At 38.3% G+C, this 21843-nt stretch overlaps 2 protein-coding genes across 2 annotated transcripts; both read right to left on the bottom strand.

Moving 5' to 3' along the window:
• Positions 1–2076: 2076 nt before the first annotated feature.
• Positions 2077–3248, bottom strand: LOC112178468. Its single transcript, XM_040511575.1, has 2 exons — positions 2737–3248; positions 2077–2482 (listed from the first exon to the last, which is right to left on the bottom strand). Exons 1-2 carry the CDS (start codon positions 3246–3248, stop codon positions 2077–2079), a joined length of 918 nt encoding a protein of 305 aa, XP_040367509.1.
• A 9845-nt stretch (positions 3249–13093) lies between these two features.
• On the bottom strand, positions 13094–13933 carry LOC112178904. Its single transcript, XM_024317176.2, has one exon. It carries the CDS (start codon positions 13898–13900, stop codon positions 13358–13360), a length of 543 nt encoding a protein of 180 aa, XP_024172944.1. The 5' UTR covers positions 13901–13933; the 3' UTR covers positions 13094–13357.
• Positions 13934–21843: the final 7910 nt, after the last annotated feature.

Raw genomic sequence — 21843 nt, 5'->3', positions numbered from 1 at the left:
TACCCTCTTAAGGTTTTTGAGAAGAAGTTAAAATCCAAAGAGTTTTCTTTACCAGTTGAGATTAATAGTTTATCTAAAGAAAAGCTAGAAGAATTTCTAATGGAAGAAGCTCCATAAGAAATCATCCATGATGACCAAGCAGAGTTTAAAGATAAAATTACTTATGTAGACATTGTTATTAATAATGAAGAAGTCTTGGAGCCTGAAATAAACCATTTAGAACCAGATGTCATTCAAGAATGCAACTTTAAGAGCCAAGAAGAATATGCTAAAGTTGCCTATGACAGCCAAAGTGCATATGACAGACTCATCTATGGTGTTGGCTTCATAATTGTGCCAAGATCAGGTTAGGGCTGGGATCTGGAACCTTAAAACCAGATAAACCGCACCGAACAGGATCGAAAAATCCAGTTCGGTTCGGTTCTTCAATATATTGACATACATGTTTTTCGGTTCAGTTCTTTATATGGCAATAACGGTTTGGTTCTGGTTTTTATTTTTTAAACTTGTGCAGAACTGAACTAATTCTCTCTCTCTCTCTCTCTCTCTCTCTCTCTCAAAGACCAGAACTCATCTCTCGATGAAAACAGAAAACCCACAGATTCACCAATTGTTTATTAGTCATCTCCAACCCAAACATGAAACCCCCAGATTAAAACTCCCAACTTTTCATAGTCTCCAAAAACCGATCTTTCACTGATACGATATCAAATTCTTCAATCTCCTCTCTCATTCTCGAGTTTCTTTTGGCACCCAGTGGCTGTGGAGTTTGTTATCTGCACTCAAGGAAGCTGAGGAGAAATGCAAAGTCTTCAGCAGAAGCTCGAGTCTCTCATTGAGGTAGGTTTTAGTGGATATTGAAATAATGAATTGTAGGGGCTGGACGAATTGTTCATCGGTAAAGTTAGTGAGTATAAACTTGGTTATTTGATAAAATTGGGTTTTTGTGGTTGCTGTATTCACAGGCTTAGAATTCGAAAGTTCAATTCTTTATTTGCTGGGCAGTTTGAGTTATTTTATAAAAACAGTTTATACATTAAATTCACAATCATTCATAAGTTTGTTCCTTATTTCTAATTCTGATTCTATTTGGGTTTGCTTGATTTCTTTCAAATAAGCTTTGAAGGGTTGGAGCTGAGAAATTGGGGCCTAGAAAAGAGATGGTTCCCAGCAAGTATTAGATTGTTTAAGAACCGAGAAAAAGCACAAACCGAACCGATTAGAAATGGTTCGGTTTTCTAGTTCGGTTTTGTCAACTTTATAATATGAAGCGAACTATTTAGTTTGAGACTTTGAGACCACTACTTCTATCAACACATATGCAGTACATATTTGATATATACGCATCTCACGTGTTTATAAGAGCAAGTAAATGTGCATGTATAAAAGTTTTAAATCTATGAAGCGCATGTACGTATAATCCAACTTCCACGGTCCACCAAGGCATATATCCCATGCCATGTGCTATACCATTTGTTTGTATGTATGTATGTATGCATTAACTATCATACAATCAGAACATGCATGCCATAAAACTGAGGTTAAGATTGACTTTAAACTCCAAACAATTTGTTATTACAAGCTATCATAATCTAACAACAACCGCAGTCATCAATTGAGGTGTTGAAGCTCTCATTCAAAATAGTTGCTGTTACTTGTATTATCTTTCAGGAATACTCCATGATCGGTACGTAACATCCAACACGAAAAGAGAAGGTGAAGTTGGATTACCATGACCTTTTTGATCAGCAGTGATAATGCCAGAAACAATGAATGAGCTATACATTTTAATAAGTGATAAAAATTAATGGCCAGATTTAGCTATAACTTAGCCCATTAGCCAGTAGCTACTGATAAATTTATTTTAGATAAGCTAACAAATTGAATGCCTAATTAATTAGTTAGAAACAGATCATAATTGATCCAAACACCATTATAACATCCTTACATAAATCTAGCCAAGGTAAAAAAACGAAAAGAAGAAGAAGAAGAAGATTGAACTCATGCATGATAAATAAAATACCAAAAATAAATAAATAAATAAATAAAAACTAGAAAGAGAGCTAGTATTGCACATTAAAAGCACCCATGATGGATGCCATCACAAATGTCCTTGGCTTTCTTGAGCATTTCGATTCTTTTTTGAAGATCCTTGCGCGCCAAAGGATATTTCTCCAGCATCTCCTTTAATCCGAAACCATATTCTGGCCCCTTCAACATCTGCATATCAGACATCTCCACATCCATGTATGTGTCCACAAGGTTTGCAACACTTAACTTCAAATGTGAAGCCAAACGTTCAACAAATATTCTTGCGAACATTTTCCAATGTGCAATCTCATTCATTTTGACACAAAAGGCTCGGGATAATACATCTCGTGAGTACTTCCTCAGACCCTCAAGTACTTCAATCTCCCCAATGCCCTCCACAACTATTGTGGAGGGTTTTTTCATATCATCAAGAACTCCATATATGAATTCCCTGCATTTAGATTCGAGACTATTATGCTCAGACAAAAAATCCGGCCTATAACCCCCATCTTTCACTAACGTTTCCTTCATTTCCATACTCTCATAGTCTCATTTATCCACTGCTGCGTCATGTGCCTCATTCTGCCTAAAAGAATATAGGAAAGAGAGCTGACCTCCAAATGAAGATGAGTATATCTCCCTATTTGTTTCATTAACACATCCAACATCACTTGCTCGATGTAAGTCCAGACCATGTTCACAAACCTCGTGTTCATAAGGCTGCATTGCTCCTCTTTGTTCTTCCCTGCATCATCTACATGATCTTGTTTGACAGCATCCCGAGTATTAAGGATATAGTTGATCTTGGTCTCTAAGAAGTTATTTTTGAGGTCACGAAGACCATACTCGTGATGAAATTGGTCAAGCTCATCCGAGAACTGCTTGAGCATCTCAGCCAGCTTTCCAGTGCCATGCATCTCATCATCTAGGAACTCATCAAATTCTCCTCTCACAAGAATTTTTCTGAGCGTTTCTTTGGTCAGCGTCATAATTTGCATGAAAGTGGCGAAGGCCTCGTCAACAGTTGAAATACGAATAGGCAGCAAATGAAGTTCCAACAGGCTATATGTAAGCTTATCATTGATCTTCTTACTAATCTCTGGGAAGTCCCTAGTTCTGGTTGGGACTGGAATTTTAATTCCTTCCTCCTTGCAAACATCGATGATTGGTCCAATTTTGCGGCCGGAAACTACTGCATCTTGGTTTGGTTCTCTCATCTTTCGTTTTGCTTTCTCTCGAACTTTGTGATTTGTTTTCCTCTTTCCTCCCTTCTAATGCAAATTAGTTGCGAACTTGGGGAGCAATGGCGGGGAATCCGATCGATAGCTGTATTCTTAAATTTTTTGGAGTTAAGTTCCTTAATTAGGTGCATGCATGAGATGCAAGTTTAAATGGCGCATGCATAATATGGGAGTTTTTCACGTTTCCAACACATAAGAGTTGACTGTAGCTTTAAATTTGGTTCTCTTAGGTTTAAGTCTCTTGATTCATGTATATTCTATGCGTTGGTTAAAAAACCTTGCGTCCTTTCACTTTCTTCTTGTCAAAACAGTCGATTAAACATTTGGTAAGTACTGGTGTAGTGGTTGAGTTGGTAAGAGCCTTCGCCAAAGTACATCTGAGGAAAAAGAAGATGGAAAGACTAAGCTCCCATCCCAAAAAATTGTAATTAAGAACCATACAAAAGAGAATAAAGCAATCCTAAGACCGATATTTCTCTGCTATAGCCGCAACTTGTAAAAAGGTGCAAATTATGCATGACACAGCTTATAAAGTGGTGTAAATTTGCATGATGCAGCAACAACAGACTCATAGAAAAGCCTCCTTATAAATATATATCAACCACTAAGACCAGCTAACTAAAATAGTAGCGCATCATCAATTAATGCTCACGTTGATGAGGAAACCCCATGTTGTCCATATGCAAAAATAGAGAGATAGCAGATGGAGGAAAGGTATACCAAACCAAGGAAGACGATGCCAAGCCCAAGTTTGCCAACGTATCGGCAACCGTATTCCCCTCACGTAGAACATGAGAGCAATGAAAGGTCATTGAGTGAATACACATTAAACAAGTTAACCAAACAATCCTTAGAGGCCACGGTATAACAAAAGAAGAATAACCAATCCAAGCAAGAATACTAGTGGAGTAACTCTCAAGCCAAATATTATTCCATCCAAGTTGAAATGCGAATTCAATTCCCGAACTTGAGGGTGTTATTTCCGCAAAGAAAGCCAGGCCATATGATGACCCAACCCTTGACAACACCCACCAATACAGCGACCACACTCATCCCGAAATGCTGCTCCACAAGCAGTAGGTCTGGGGTTGCCCTTAGCCAAACTATCTGTATTAGGTTTAATTCATGGAGAAATTGGAGGATGCCAAAGAACCAGACGTGGAGCAATGTATCTACGAGTAACCGGTTGAATACCTAAAATCACAAGCAGTTGGGAATCCAATAAGCCAAAGTGACCTGGTATATGCGGGGCAACAAATTGGAGCCAAGTCTTGATAGAGCAGAAGACACGCATTAAGGAAAGAGGCTTATTATCAAAGTGAAGCTTGTTACGTGTTTTCCAAATCTCCATGAGAGCAAAACAACAACCAGCCAGTCAAAGATTCTTCAATTGAGGTGAGAACAGTCAAAATATGAAATGGAAAGGAAGAGATATTTGTGAGTGATGAATTTTCTCATATTGATTCAATGGTGTAAATGAGGTTATATATACAAGCCCTACACTACTACATTACACATCTTGATCTCCAAGTAAACTTGTTCTCCAAGTGTACTTGTCCTCCAAGTTTCCTTCTTCTACAAGATTATATGCAAGCAAACTTGTTCTACATAACGTGACTCATAAGTCAACACTCCCCCTCAAGTTGGGGCATAAATGTCACGAAGACCCAACTTGCCTGGTGAGTCATGGAACAACTTGCTAGATATATCTTTGGTAAGTATATCCACTAATTGCTACTCGGTTGGAACAAAAGGAAAGGAGATTAACTTTGCATTCATCTTTTCCTTAATGAAGTGTCGATCAACTTCCACATGTTTCGTTCGGTCATGTTGTACAGGATTATGTGATATGTCAATAGCTGCTTTGTTATCACAGTACAATTGCATTGCTGACTTAGGCTTAAAACCCAAATCTCGAAGTAAATTTTGTAGCCACAGAAGTTCACACACTCCATGTGTCATACCTCTATATTCAGCTTCAGCACTTGACCTTGCAACAACCTTTTGCTTCTTACTTCTCCAGGTAACAAGGTTTCCACCCACAAAGGTGAAGTACCCAGATGTAGACTTCCTGTCTGTGATAGAACCGGCCTAATCTGCATTTGTATATCCACTAACATTGAGGTGCTGACATTTAGAAAACATTAAACCTTTTCCTGATGCTGACTTTAAGTACCTCAAGATTCTTACCACTGCCTCCATATGCCGTTCACTTGGATTATGTATAAACTGACTCACAACACTAACTGCATAAGCAACATCAGGTCTAGTGTGTGACAAATATATCAGGCGTCCCACTAACCTCTAGTATCTTGGTTTATCAGTCGCTGATCAGGATATTCTGCTAGTTTGTGATTTTGCTCAATTGGAGTGTCAATTGGAGAACAATCCAACATACATGTCTCTGCCAAGAGATCCAACACATATTTTCGCTGACATAAGAAGATGTCATCTCTCCCCCTGGCTACCTCAATCCCCAAGAAGTACTTCAAATCTCCCAAATTCTTCATCTCAAACTCAGAAGCCAACTTCTTTTGAAGACTTTCAATTTCTACCAAGTCATCCCCTATTATTATCATATCATCCACATATATAATAAGCACAATTATCTTCCCCTTTTGGTGCTTTAAGAATAAGGTGTGGTCTGAATTGCTCTGCTTGTATCCAAAGCATCTCATGGACTGAGTGAATCTGCCAAACCATGCCCGGGGTGACTGTTTAAGTCCATAAAGGGATTTCTTCAATCTGCAAACAACATCATCATGTGTATCTGATGCATATCCAAGAGGAAGACCCATGTGTACTTCTTCACTCAACTCCCCATGAAGTAAAGCATTTTTTATATCAAATTGATGAAGTGGCCAATTCAGATTAGCTGCAAGTGACAACAATACCCGAACAGTATTCATCTTGGCTACCAGAGCAAAAGTCTCATCATAGTCAATCCCATATGTTTGAGTGAACCCCTTAGCCACCAACCTCGCCTTATACCTACTTACTGTGCCATCTGCATTATGTTTGACAGTGAAAATCCATCTACACCCAACAATCTTTTTACTACGAGGAAGTGGTACAAGTTCCCAGGTGTGATTCTTTTCTAATGCCTCCATTTCTTCCTCCATTGCCTTGGCCCACTTTGGGTCTCCCAAAGCCTCCTGCACTTTGTTAGGAACAGATACAGAGGATATTTAATTCACAAATGATGCATAAGGTTTAGATAACCTATGGTGTGTCACAAAGTTAGCTACTGGATATTTGGCTTTAGCAGTTATGGAAGGTTCATACTTTTTTGCTGGTTGACCACGGGTAGTCCTACTAGGTAACACATATGTAGAAGATATAGACTCTACAGGGTTACCAGGTGAAGGTATTGGATATACTTGAGATGGAGCTTCTTGACTAGAAAGTTCAGCATTAGAGAGTGAAGTATCAGATGAGGGGGAAGCTGGAATAGAGTCCTCTTTAGAAATCGACTAGTCGAGAATTTCCTTCGATTGGTCTAGTACACTTCTACCCATTTCGCAGGTTTCCTCGTTCGACTGGTCGATTTGGGAAATTTGACTAGTCAACTTCGGGATGTCAGTACTCTCTTCTTCTATGCCTTTATTCATCTTCAACTTTCCACCAACAAACATCTCTTCAAAAAACTCATTCTCCCCCTGAAGAGTGGTGTTGTTGGGGGAGAAATAACACATATCTTCATAAAATGACATGTCCATGGTGACATAGAACTTTCGTGTAGGTGGGTGATAGCATTTATAGCCTTTTTGATGAGAACCATAACCTACAAAGACGCATTTGAGAGCTTGGGCATCAAACTTTGACCTTTGATTTTTTGGTATATGGACAAAGGCAACACAACCAAAGACACGAGCAGGAAGATTATGGAAGAAAGGAATAGAGACATGGGTTGATAGGACTTCAAAGGGAATTCGCCCCTGAAGAACATTGGAAGGAAGACGATTAATAAGATGTGAGGCAATTTGAACAGCCTCACCCCAAAGATACTTGGGCATGTGAGCACCAAATAGCAATGCTCGTGCTATGTCTAGAAGATGACTATTTTTACACTCAGACACACCATTTTGTTAAGATGTTTGAGGACAAGTGGTTTGATGGATTATACATTTTTCTTGGAAATATTCCTGAAAATCACAATTAACAAACTCCCCTCCATTATTAGAACGAAAAACTTTGATATGACCATTGAACTGTGTTTGAATCAATTTTTGAAAGGCTTGAAAAGCAGAAAACACAGAATCCTTAGATTTAAGCAATGCTACCCATGATAACCGAGTGCAATCATCAATAAACAAGACAAAATAACGCATTCCAGAAACAGTGGGTTCTCTGGAAGGTCCCCACACATCAAAGTGAATAATCTCAAAAGGCATAGAACTTTTATTAGAAAGACTCAATGGGTAGTTGACTCTATGACTTTTCGCCAAAACACAAGTTTCACAATGTAAGGACGACTCATCAATGCCAACAAATAAAGAGGGCATAGCTTTACGCATTACACTGAATGAAGGATGCCCTAAGCATTTATGCCATATCCAGACTTCATTAAGCTCTCTAGAAGTCAAAGTCAAAGCAACTGGGACATTCTTCCTTGGTCTCTCCCCGGCATAATCTTGATCCAGATGAAACAGTCTCCCCTTCATATACCCCTTGCCAATGACTTCCCTGGTCAGAAGATCCTGAAACACCACATACATGGGAAAAAATGTCACAGAGCACAAGGATTGAGTATTCAATTGGGGAACTGAGATTAAGTGGTGAAACAAGTCTGGTACATACAATACATCATGCAATACTAAGGTAGGTGTGACTCTTATGGACCCAATACCTAAAACAGGAAATGATTCACCATTGGCATTTGTAACATATGACACATTAGGTGTGGATAAGGTAATGAAATACTTCTTATCATAGGTCATATGATCTGAAGCACTAGAATCAATAATCCAAGTATCTGAACCTACAAAGTTAGAAATTTTTAAAGCCATACCAATCTTACCAGTACCTCTAGCAACCATTGAGACTGAGGGAGGGCCATCACTGCCTGTGGTATGATCTTACCTAGCGACTCCAAAGTCCTCTGAACTCTGAACAAGATGAACAACTGCCTTTCCTCTACCTCGAGGTTCAGTTAGTTTGGGTTTGCTGAAGTATCCAGCAGGGTACCCAACCAACTTATAACAAGTCTCCTTGGTGTGTCCAGTCAGTTTGCAATGTTGGCATACAGACCTGCTTGGAGAAGAACCGTGAGTCATGGGATGTAATCCTGATTGTGGTGTGCTGAAGCTAGGAGGTGGACCTTAAGCCCGAGGGGGTTTAGCTTGGATTGTTAGGCTGGAGATTTCAGAATGAGCTGCCTTTGTGCTACCTTGCTGAGACTCATCCTTGCGGATGTAGGTAAAAGCCTCAGTGAGGGAAGGAGGCTCTTGCCGATGCAACAACTTTCCCTTGGCACTGTCATGTCTAGCATCTAATCCACTCAGAAACTGGTGCACACGCTCCAACTCCTTCTCCTTCTGGTACCAAGTAATATCCTCAGCATTCTTCAATTTGTTTGGTCGCTGTTGATCAATCTCGGCCCAAATGTTTTTCAGCTGGGTGTAGAACACTGAAACTGCTTGCCCATCCTGATTCATCCTTGTTGCCTTGCACAACAATTCATAGATTTTTCCCATTCATTCAGATAGAGATCATTGAGCGTCTTCCAAACTTCTGCAGCAGTATCACACCCAATGATCAATTGGATCACCTCATCAGTCATGGCCTTGTACAGAATTGACAGTACAAGTCCATCAACATCTTCCCACTTGACATACTCTTCACTTTCCTCATTCGCCGGTGCCTTAATGGTACCGATGACATGACCCATCTTATGGATTCCACGAAGGTGAGCGGAAATCATCTTCTTCCATGTCCTATAATTCCCAGTTCCATTCAGTTTTGCTCCTCCGAATGAACCTGATGAAGAATCTGGGTTTTGAACTGAGACTTCAACTTTTTGAATACCGGAATTGTTGGTTTTCCCTCCTTCTAGAAGTGGAGCATCAGGGCCAGCCATTGGAATACCGACGAAAAAACAATATGCAGTGGAATTGAGACAGAAGGTATGTTTGACAAGTCGAGAGGGATTAATCGACTAGTCAAGAAGTAGCAGTACTTCCTAAGTAAAGAGAAAATAAATCTTATCCTTAGGTGTTGCCTATCGCGCAACCTTTCGTAACTCCTTTTAATGCGACCAGATAAGGAGGGTTAAGATTTTGGTGGAGCAATGCTCACTTTTCAACCTTTTGGTTACCTTTCTCTTATTTGATCCTTGGCCTAGACATCGCATTAATTGGATGGACCTAGTGGTGTTGGGCGAGTAAGCTAGACGTTACAAGGATAAAATTCACCTTCTAAAAGATAGAGAACAATCCTAACCTCTGAATTAGAGGAAGGAACAATCTTACCCCAGAGTGTGAGGAAAGAAGAATGAAGGAAAAACAAAGAGACAAAGTCCTATCAGATCTTAGCTCTGATACCATGTCAAAATATGAAATGGAAAGGAAGAGATATTTGTGAGTGATGAATTTTCTCATATTGATTCAATGGTGTAAATGGGGTTATATATACAAGCCCTACACTACAACATTACACATCTTGATCTCCAAGTAAACTTGTTCTCCAAGTGTACTTGTCGTCTAAGTTTCCTTCTTCTACAAGATTATAAGCAACCAAAATTATTCTACACAACATGACTCACAAGTCAACAAGAACAGCGTATGTACCATATATTTAATTCCAAAAATCACAAATTGTAACATGAGTCGGCAATGAGCAGCTAAAACAACTTGCCAACCATTGTCAGACATGTTGAGCGAATGAGCAGGTGACAGATAAATTTGAAGTATCTTCATGTGACATGTAGTAACTTTGTTTCGACATTCAAATTTAGTCGCATATGCACATCAGATTTAGTCACCCACATAAAATTTCAGAAATTGACACAATATGCATTTCAACCAAATCTGGACAAAAAAACAATTACCCGTCATCACTTGTTGCCGAAACTGTGTGATAAATTAATTCCGTTCAACAGTCGTATATTTATATGGATTGTCACCATTCAAAATGGTGGTGGATGTCTGCAACTTGTCATAATTGATGGTGGTAGGGTTAGTCTTGAAAAATCAAGAGCCCAAAGCCAAGTAGGTTGACAGCTAGCTCTTCAGACCTTTCAGTACATTGATATACTCTTTTAACTAATTGAAATTAAAAAAATTAAAAATTAAACAAACTTAAAATCACTACTAAAAAAATACAAACATACACTCAGTAGACAAATATGTAATCGGTATTGGAAGGACAATTCTTAGGTTCACCTTTAGGGTGAATGAACATATTCACACTCTTTTGCAATTAAGACATAATAACTTTATAATTTTCTAATCAGACTATTCATGTTGTATAACCTAATACAAATATTAGCTCTGTAAAAAATCAATCAAATTGAAGACCTTTTAGTTATTCATTTCTATGAAATACATGGACGATTTATCATAATAGTAGTAAGTGTTGTTAGAACCATCCATTTGTTGGATTTAATTAGATAACTAAACGATTTTTGATTCGATTGATTTTTTACAGATATGATCTTTAAAGACTTATTTAAGATATGGACCGTTGAGTTATAAATTTATTAAGTAAAAGTATGTTAATCGACAATAGGGGTAACTATGCTTGTTCACCCTAGGGGTGAATCTAAGAATTGTCCGTATTGGAATGAGTTTGGAGACTGCTTGCAATTTAGTCGAGTACGTTTTGTTGAGGTATGGCGTTGAGAAATTAAGTTTTTTTTTTTTTTTTTGAGAAATTAAGTTCCTTGAGCCTCTTAGACAATTAGATTTCATGAAATTCTTTTATTTAATCCAAAAGCTTTTTAGGCCCTCTAGAAAGACTGTCAAACAGGCCCATTTTTAACACATCCAACTGGATCAATATTTTTCATCATAAATGTAAACCCAGAAATTGAGTATTATTAAATAAAGAATAAATAATCAACTGACTACTTGAAATGAATTGAAAAATAAGTGATTATATTTAGTATTTCAAGAGAAATTGAGCATTATTGAATAATGAAAAAAGAATCAACTGAGCATTTGAAATGAAGAGTGAATTGAATAATGAGTGATTATATTTTGTATTTTGGGAAATAAATTTGGTAAACTAATATGAAATTTCAAGCATTTTACTATTACTTTGTGTTGTTAAGTTTGATTATAAATAATCGCCTGATATGAACCTTCGTATTATTATTACTAAATTTGTGTTGCATTTGAACGTAATGCAAGCGGAACATTACGCAAATTCCATAGAATATTTGTCTGGCATTTGAACCTTTATCATCACGGCTCTTCTTTTCTGGTACACACGTCTCAATTTTAATATGCAATTAGTAGTGCACTTTGAAACCCTTGGGGAAGTTGGTAAGAGTCATCAAAACCCATTGAATACAAGTTTTAATATTCTCCTATCGCCAGCTTAACAGTTTGAACTTTACAACCCATTGGAATATGGAACTTGCCCAGAACTTGTTCTCGCGCGCGTACCATATTTTACTACCTGTCACAATAGAACTTTGCTAGCTTTTTCCACTGTGATTTAATCTAATATGGAAATTAACCATAAAGATAGAGTAAAGACTGTGGGCTAATCATATTGAATTTGTAACCTCAAGGAACTTTCTTGGATGGAGAATAATTAACTAGCTAGGGTCATAAGCTAGCAAAGATTGTGATTCTGTGCACACTAACAACCAAGTCATGCCAGTTTGGTTCTTTGGTGTTGTATATAGAACTTTTGTCTTATCACTATGCAGAGACAATAGGGTCACCAACTTCGATATGAACTGCATAACAACAAATTATTATGGGGAATCAAATCTGAAATGAGCCCTATTTTCTTAATTTTCTAAAACACTAGCTAGTGAGAGTTTGGATCGAGAGTGAGGTGATATCCAGCCAACATTTTAGATCTTGCTGACTGGTTTTTTGATCTTTTTCATGAGCATGAAAAAATAAATTTTCCTCTAGTTTCCCTACAAATGTTTTGGAATGTCAGGAAAGTAATTGAAAAATATATTTTACTTTCCTTTCCGATGTTTGGTTTGTCATAAAATAGGAAATAAATAACATCAATTTTCCAATGGCATCCTTATTATCAAAAACATAAACAATTTAAGAATAAAAAGTTTCTTGGATAAACTTAAAATGGTGTTTAGAGTAGGCAATTAATGTATAATTAATGTAGGAAAAATTAATCTCACGGTATGTGGGACAGTGGGAGGATCCACTCTCCCCCCTAAGGCATGCCAAACACAAAAAAGGGTAAAATTTTTCATTCCGCAAACCAAATGAAGTCTTAAGATAATAAATAAAACTCATAAGAACATAAATATATATGTAACAGTCTCATGAATTGAGTCGTGATAGAAAATAGGTTGATTAGCTTTCCGGATAAAGAAATTTGCTTGAGCGGCTCTTTAATTTCGCTCAAGGAAAAGAAGATTAGGTCGTGATTTTGTATACATTTGTTAACATTTGATTGAATTTATTTTGTAGAATTTATATGTAACTAACTAAAGTTAACGACATACATTTTCGTCCTTTTACCTTGTTATTTTCACGATTCAAAACATTACAATATATAAGTAGGAAACCAATTAGATTATCATCGAAAACTGAAAGGCTGGTAATGGGAATGATCAAATGATTAAATTACTTTTGATTTGATTGACTTTGACATATATTGGATACATGTACTAAATCTGGAAAAATGGTTGTCTGAACTTATATTACTAGATCTTGCTTAAAATCCCCACCATTCCGTGTGTAGTACATCAAAGGTAAGGACATGAATATGTATACACAAAAATTACAATTTTCTTTTCCTCTTTGCTTTCATTTTTCTGATGTAAAATTGTGATCAGAAGTCTAATTCATTCTAATATACATTCTATTAAGAACAAAGTGAAAAATAAAAGAAAGCAATTAAGAAATTAATATCTAGCTTGCTTCCTTCAAAGTTCAGAGCACCCTATTAGGTACCCTGACCTCTCTAACAGTCCTAGAATGCACCAAAGTTGCCGTATCTTCCTTCCTCTTACTTATCGGACGAAGTAACCTTGACCAAAACCGACGACTCTTCTTCTCTTCCCCAGTCTCTTTAGTACTTCTCTGTCTTCTCGGAAAGTAATTGGCCAGCGACCTGCTCTTCTTAAGCACATAATCACTCTCCCCACCTTCGCCCAGCAACCAATTCGCAACCGAACTACCCTTCTCCCTTTCATGATCAGCAAACCGGAAATTACGTGCCTCCGCCGGAGGAGACGAGCAAGATGAAGCGTCTGTAGAAGAATAGTACGACGATAACGAAGACGTCGTGGAAGGAGTGGCCGACCCCATTGTTTTAGAGGTTCTACGTGAGCTGCCGGAACTGTTTGAGAGCTTCGTAAGTTTCTCTTTCAAACAAATGGAGCAAACGCCAGGTGGTTGCTGGTGTTTCGGGTGCTTCTTGCACACACCACTGTCGGGTCGGATTTTCTTCGATCGGATTCTGAGATTTTCCATTTGGGGCAATCTGCGTTCAAAATGTGCGTTTGTTTGTCTGGTATATATATAGATAGAGGAGAAGAGAGAGAGAGTTAGAGTCACAAATATTACTTAATTTCCATGATAGTTCAAGGGAGCTTCTGAGGGTTTTCCTACTACCTTTTTTGACGGGTTGTGGGTTTGAAAAGTTTGGGCTGACGACTGAATGGACGGATGTGATTGATCAAGGGTTTGAAGTGGATGGCTGGGATTGATGCGTGTGCGAAGGTGTGGAAATTGTCTTGAGCTTTCTGTGGGGGCGGCGTCGACAGGGCAAAAAGTGTCCGAGTGGACGGGATCAAAGGTGGAAATTGAGGACGTAGAGAATGTATGAAAATGAACTAAAAAGGACGTGGGTTATACATATTCTTCTTCTTCTTCTTCTTTTTTTTGGGTAGGATTACAAAACTTGTGTTTATAATCAGAAATTCAAATAGTCAAAAGTCAAATCTCATGTTAATTCCTTTCAAAGTATTCAAGGAAAAAATATAAATATAATTTGGTTGTTAATATTCAAACTTCAAACATGCATGTTATGCATGTAGGCCATGTAGAATGAAAAATTATCAGTCGTGAAAAAAGCTAAAAGTCCTTTTTGGTTAACAATTTGGGCTTCTTAATTGGTGGTAAAAATAAACTATGATGAAGTCATAAACCCACACGTTTTATGATTTATCCCAACTTCCCAAGACATTTGGATGTAACCTAATGATCCAACTTTCTCAATCACAACCGAAGTGTGAGTTCAAAGATTCAAAATTCAAAATTTATGATGCGATTGTTGTATGTAGTTTCATGAAGAATAGAATAAAACCGATTTTTAAAATTAATTTTCTCATGTTTTTGGACATTTGAAACATGTGATCAACCAAATTAATATTTGTTAATTATTTCATTTCTGCCACTGCATGTGCATTCAAGATAATAATAATATATGAAGCATATATAAGATCAATGAAAAAATTGAGTTTAAGTAGCCCAACAAAATGATGGAAAATTGATGAGCTCAAACACTTCACCGTGAGCAAGTTCTTTTTCTTTGTTACATGGTAAGTCAGTAGTTATTTTGTCGTCCCGGATTAAAGAATATTCATATTTTGAGCAAATAGGACACCAAAAATATATAAAATAAAAAACAAAAAAGACTAGACGGACAAATTAACAACTAAAATATTAACACTCTGCGGAAGATCTGGATCCGTTGTTCCTGTTTTTCCATCTCCACCTCCTTGCAAGTGGAAACGCAGCATCACAAACCAGGTTGCCAGCTGCTTAGTAGGACTATTGCATTAGAAAGTGTCATACAAAAATAATTATATATAGACATTTGGTTGAGACTGGAAATAATTATATGAATGCAGAAGTACTGGGCCAAAGAATCTATCATATCCTTTATACTAGTAATTGAGAGTGTGAACTGCAGCATGCAAATGTGAATTGTACTTAAAGCTAGGCGATGATGAATAAACAAAAGCAAAGGAAGGTTGGAGGTTGGTGGTGGTGATGGTGAGTGGTGAGGCATCAGATCAGATCAGCTTTTGGCCTTACCAATCTGTGACACCGATCGATTTCATATTAATTGGCACGCGGAATACCAGCTCCTTGACAGTGGGATGGGATAATAATCGATTCCTCCTGCCCAGCTGGCCATGCCTCCCCAGCCTCACTCATCCACACTTTTTTGTTCCAACTTAATTTCATTTCATTAAGGTTGCGTGTACTAAATTTGAATCGGGAGAATGAGTCGGAGAGAAATTGGGTACATAGGAAAGATCTAAAGTATCTAAACTAAAATCTGACTCATTCACACTTCTTTGTTCCAACTTTTAATTCATTAGGGTTGCACTTACTCAACTTGAATGGGACTGGGTACGTGGAAGAAAAATGACTACGTGGGAAATTTGGAAAAAGGTGAAGGAAAAATTATTAAATAACACGTTGGGTATAAAAATGACCGTATAGTTTAAAAATTACACTAGTCATAGTAATTACTGTATGGAAAAATGAGTATAGGAACCATAAAGGTTATTTAAAAATTCAAGAGAGAATAAACTAATTTTCTTGACAATAAATCTTCCCTGCAAATATCCTTGGTAGACTCGTTGACCGTCCTCAGATTAATACGCCCAGCAGTTTTTCAAAGATATTAATTCCAATAGAAAATTAGAAGACGAACCCAAATCCATAAACGACGTGGGTGATGGACTTTTATACAAAATTAAAAGGCCAAAACCCAACAAGTTGCAAGTCTACCAACTTACAGCACTGGATGAGGCCCATAGGGTGGCGAAAGCCTATTAACAAGGCCGAAATCCCAATAACATATCCAACTCTTGAACTGGGACCAATCTCAACTATCTATCAGGTGGAGGTAGGTGCATTCTAGCAGGATTGGCGTGTATGCAATTCTACGATAATGAATTGATCTACATGGAAATGAATATGAATAATGCAATGTATAAATTGGAAGCTTTCCTTTTACTAGATACAGCCCTTATTCTTCAAAAGCTCTATCCCTTTATTGAGCTATTTGGATTGGATTGGATTGAGACTTCTAAAACTTGCCGGAAGATCAATTAATTAAACAAGTACATCATAATGCTATTACTCTTCATTATCTTAAACATTTTAAAGTTGCAGTATTTATGTGGGTACTGTGTCATCTTCTTTGGCTAGGGCGGAGGGCGGTGGTTCCTTGTGCTTCCGAGTTGGGTCAGACACAGTGTGCAGGCGGCGATGCATGGTGGCTGCTAGTATGGTTTGTGTTCATGAGGATGGTGTGCTGGGCCTCAAGTTAGGCTTCCATGTTGCTGGGCTAGAGGTTGGGCTTGACTTGGTTTGGGCTCAGTCTTTTAGGGTTTTTAAATCTATTCTTTTATATTTTTAAGCTAGCATTGTTCTCTAAGGTTAGCCTCCTAGGGAAGAAATAAATTAGGGTTAATGCTTGGTTCCGTTCCAGCACTTTCTCTAGCAGTGTCAAGCTACTGGCTTTGGTCTTAATCTTAGGATGATGTTGCATTTTAAGTTGCCCTAGTTATATTGTTTTCATTTGGTTTCGGCTATAGGGTTCCCTAAGGATGGCTCAATCTTGTCGTAGCCATCCTTTTGGGTGAGTTGTTTTTTTGTAATGTTATCCACCTTTATTATTAATGGATTGACACCCAACTTCTCTATAAAAAAAAATTGCAGTATTTATTTTCTTTTACCATAAAATAACCTCTCAACGTAAAAGAAGTTATGGATATGAAATTAGTATTTATATTTTGAACCTTGCCAATTTGAATGACATTGAATTAACAAACTTAAGGTTAGAATAGAGATAGGGATGGCAATGGGGAGGGTAGGGTAAGGGATTAAATTACCATCCCCATATCCAACTTCATTCTCCATCCCCTTACCCTCCCCAATCCTCGTAATAAGATAATGGGTATTCCCCATCCCCGTCTCCATTGGGGATTAGGTCCCCGTACCCGTCCCAATCCCCGTTAACAATATTACTAATTTATTATATAAAAATTTATACAAATAATTATGGATTGTAAAATATGAAGTTAAAATTAGGGCTGTCAATGGGTCGTGTCAGGTTGGGTTTATATCGGGTCAAGGTATTTGTCGTGTCGCAAGATATAAACCCAAACCTAACCCATTTAATAATCGTACGTGTCAAAAATTTAAATCCAAACCCAACCTATTTATTAAACTGGTTACCCGTTTTCAACCCGCTTAACCCATTTAATAAATAGGTCGTGTCTTGTTAGACAAAATGACACATATTTAATCGTTAACAATGGGACCCATTTAATTAAAAAAATTCATAAATTGATTAAATTTACTAAAAACTCCACAAGACAAAAAATATAAATAATTATATATAATTCATAAATAATCAAATCCAATAATTAAAAAGCAAAATATTTAAAATTGTCTAATCCTATGATCAAATACTCCGAACGTCCAAAATTTCAAGAAGAAATATAGCACAATCGGGTTATACGGATTCACTTCGTGTTGGCGGGTTGACCCGTGGCCGAACCATTTATTAAATTGGTCATGGCGGGTTGACCCACCACCGACCCGCTTTTAAATCGTGCGGATTCAACCCTCTTTATTTCGTGCGGGTTTCGAGTCGTGTTATCGGGTCGTGTCGGAATTGACAGCCCTAGTTAAAATCAAACATCAAGATAAAATAAATTTCTTATTTCAATCAAGGAAAATTAACATGTTGATAAAAATCTTTTATTAAAAGAATCTTCCTTTTTTTGAACATATTTATTAATAGAATTTAAATATTGACAAAAAGATGAAGTTTACATAAATATTTATTTATAAATAATATAAAAATATATATAATAAATAATATATATATATATATATATATATATATATATATCAGATAATTCTTATTGGGTGGGTATGGGGATGGAGATCAAAATATCATCCCCGCCCCGTACCCGATTTCAAAATTCGAATACTGGGGATCCCCATCCTCGTTACCCGATTTTCTCCGAATTTCTCCCCTTTAGGGTTGAATACCCGATGGGGATTTTTGCCATCCCTAAATAAAGATTACATCTTGGGGCTACTTAGTATTTACTAAAGTATGAAATGCATATTGAATTCATTTTCCTATCAAATTCACAACCAATAATTTGAAGTAGTTAGTGGCGGTATGTGTATTCGATCTTGCATGTTTGGCGTACGCGTATATAATTCCATAATTACAATATTGTTTTAGGGAATCAGAAATTGAGAGATAATCGCTGTGTATTCTCATTGATAATAGGGGTCTCTTTATATAGAGGATTACAATGCATAGAATCTCAATCATACAAGGAAAGTAATTCAACATTGATTAGGATTCTAGATCCTTCTAATTAAATCCTATTACCACTAGGTCAAGTAACCTAGAGTTTGGGCTAAACACAAATTAGGTTTTCCTTGAACACTCCCCCTTGTGTTGCCCAAACGCGGTGCTTCTCTCGTTGCCTCGTTAAAAACCTTGCCGAGTAACAAAAACCCAGTGGGACAAAAATAATCTCGGTCGAAGGGGAAAAAGAGCACAACACACCGTTCACGTTTCGAGGTGAACATGTAGACATCTCCCCCTGATGTCTACGTCTCCCCCTGATGACTACGATCATGGGAGTTCAGATAATTTCCGCAAGCCAATTCTTGCCACATGTTTCTCGAACGTGGATTTGGGTAATGACTTAGTAAACAAGTCTGCCTCACTGTCCTCATATTGAATCTAGTTCACTTTGATCTCGAGGAGAGTCTGTTGTTGCTGATTGTGCTTGGTGTTATCGCTTTTGATGTAGCCTTGCCTCATTTGTTCAAAACAAGCAGCATTATCCTAAATGCTCGTAGGCTCATCTGTGGTAGACTTCAAACCACAATTGTTCGAACATGCGTAATTATGAATCCAATCCATATTCATTCACGAACCACTTCATGAAGAGCAATGATCTCTGCATTATTCGAAGATATAGCGACTAGGGTCTATTCTGTAGACCTCCAAGATGTCACGGTCTTTTCCCATGGTGAACACTTAACCGGATTAGGAATGACCTTTGTGTGGGTCAGAGAGATACCCAACATCAGCAAAACCTTCCAAAACACATGTCGTTTTGGGATGAGGATAGTGGACGCAAGCCAGGGTTGGCGGCGTACCTGGTGTGTGATCGGTCAGAATCCATCATCTCTTCGTAGGGATAGAACAAGCCCATATCACTCATACATCTCAAGTATCGAAAGATATCTTTTACACCAATCCAATGGCGTTGCGTTGGCGCAGAGCTATATCTAGCTAACAAGTTCACAACATATGAGATGTCCAGTCTTGTGCATTGGGATAAGTACAATAATGCGCCTATTGTACTAAGTAAGGCACTTCTGCCTCTAGCACATCTTCGTCATCATCCTTTCGACGAAGAGGATCCTTTTCAGGATCAAGACTACGGACAATCATGGGTGTGCTTGAAGGCTTGACCTTGTCAAAATGCCTAAGCATCTATCGACACGATGCTCAAGTTCCAAACCGAGACATAATCGTGTTTTCCCAAAATCCTTCATCTCAAACTCAGATTTCAAGTGTTCAGCGGTTTCCCTTAACTCTTTAAGGGCTTCTAATGAAGATCATGTCCAACATGAACCGCGATAGAATCCGAAACTTGTCATAGAAACGCGTGGGCATATCCCTTCCCAATCAAGTAGTCACTTTAGTGAGCGTTTCAACCTTATTGTAAACGCGCTCCATGGTCTAGAGCCACTTGACTTGGGTAAATGAAGTTCGCCATGAACCTTCATGTATATTCCGTATCTAGATCCCTATAGAGATACGTAGTGACCATATTTGTAAGATGCATGTTCAGTTATTCGGAAACTACCAAACTGACAGGGTAGTGGAGTGCAATGACATCAATTACGAGAGAATATGTCTCATCGTAGTCGATTCCAGGGCGTTTTGTGAGAAGCCTTGCGCCATAAGGCGAGATTGCCATCTCTTTTTCTCATCACGCTTTCTAATGAAGACCCATTAGTCAACAGGTTTTATGTTAGGAGGTGTTGACATCTCTAGCTCGAAAACCTTCCTCTTCGTTAGAGAATCCATCTTAACCTGGATCGCATCTTTCCATTTAGGCCAAAAACTCTCTACGTTGGTATTCATTCATCAACGGAGCGTGGTTCGATATCATCTGACTCAACAAACTCATGCGCAACAAAATACGCAACTACATCACCAATTATGATGGAGTTTCTATCCCACATCTCATGTACACTAGTGTAATTTTCATAGAGCTCTATATTCTCAGGAATAGGTTCTGACGTTGAGGCGTCCCCCAACGATAACCATAACCTGGAAGATACTCATGAGACGGATTTTGAGTGTCGATGATCAAAGGATTGGAATGTGCCAAAGTATCCTTCGAACCCACGGAACTCCCAAGCATCCTAGCTGGGGCCATAGCCTGTAACGCCAGAGTGCCACTCTCTTTGGCATTGGCGCCATGCCTACCTCCGTGTAGGGTGGCGCTACGTCCTCTCGTAGGGACGTCCTTCCTTGCAGGCATGTTTGCAGCATATTTGTGTGATCTCGTCACTTTAATAGGGATCGAGATGAGATATAGTGGGGACAGGTCACGACAATTTCTGTCGTTCCTGTTGAACATTCGTGTTCTTATCTCCCCTGAACGACGGGAAGACTGTCTCATCAAAGTGACATCCGCAAATCTAGCGGTAAGGAGATCGCCTAGCAAGGGCATGAAGTGGCGGACGATGGTTGGAGTCTCAAATCCAACGTAGTTGCCCATTCGTCTGTAAGGACCTATCATAGCGCGCTGTGGCGGCACAATGGGCACATAAATAGCTCACTCAAATGTGCGTAAGTACAAAATACGTGTACCCAGTCACTAGCTGTAACGCATAGGTACATTGAGTGGCGGTAGGTCGTAGACGAATTTGCATAGCTGCATGCGATATTGCATCACCCCAAGCGGATGTAAGAAGATTGGTGCGCATTACCAATGTTCGGACTACCATCGTAGTCGTTTCCGCGAGACCAATTGGGTGTGTACATGGGAATGTGATGTCCAACATCAAGCCCATTGCAATATCCATCGAAAGTTTTTCGATGTAAACTCTCTAGCATAGTCAAATCCAATTGACTGAATAGGATGATCTGGGGAGTGAGCCCATTGTCATATGATATGAGCTAGGAGTGTAGCGTAAGCAGCATTTATAGGTGGACAATGGCACAACACGTGACCAGCGTGTTTGCGTGTCAACCAATATCATGAAATATTTAAGCGTCCGCAAGTTGGTTGAATCAATCCACAAAATCCCTACGGATTATTTGTAAGAACAGAATGAGTATTGTCATATCCTTTGCAGAGGACGGTCTCAGTCCTAATTTCCCTAAGGAA

This window comes from Rosa chinensis, chromosome 7, assembly GCF_002994745.2.
Source record: "Rosa chinensis cultivar Old Blush chromosome 7, RchiOBHm-V2, whole genome shotgun sequence".
Taxonomy (NCBI): domain Eukaryota; kingdom Viridiplantae; phylum Streptophyta; class Magnoliopsida; order Rosales; family Rosaceae; genus Rosa; species Rosa chinensis.
This window is presented reverse-complemented; position numbering and strand designations above follow the sequence as displayed.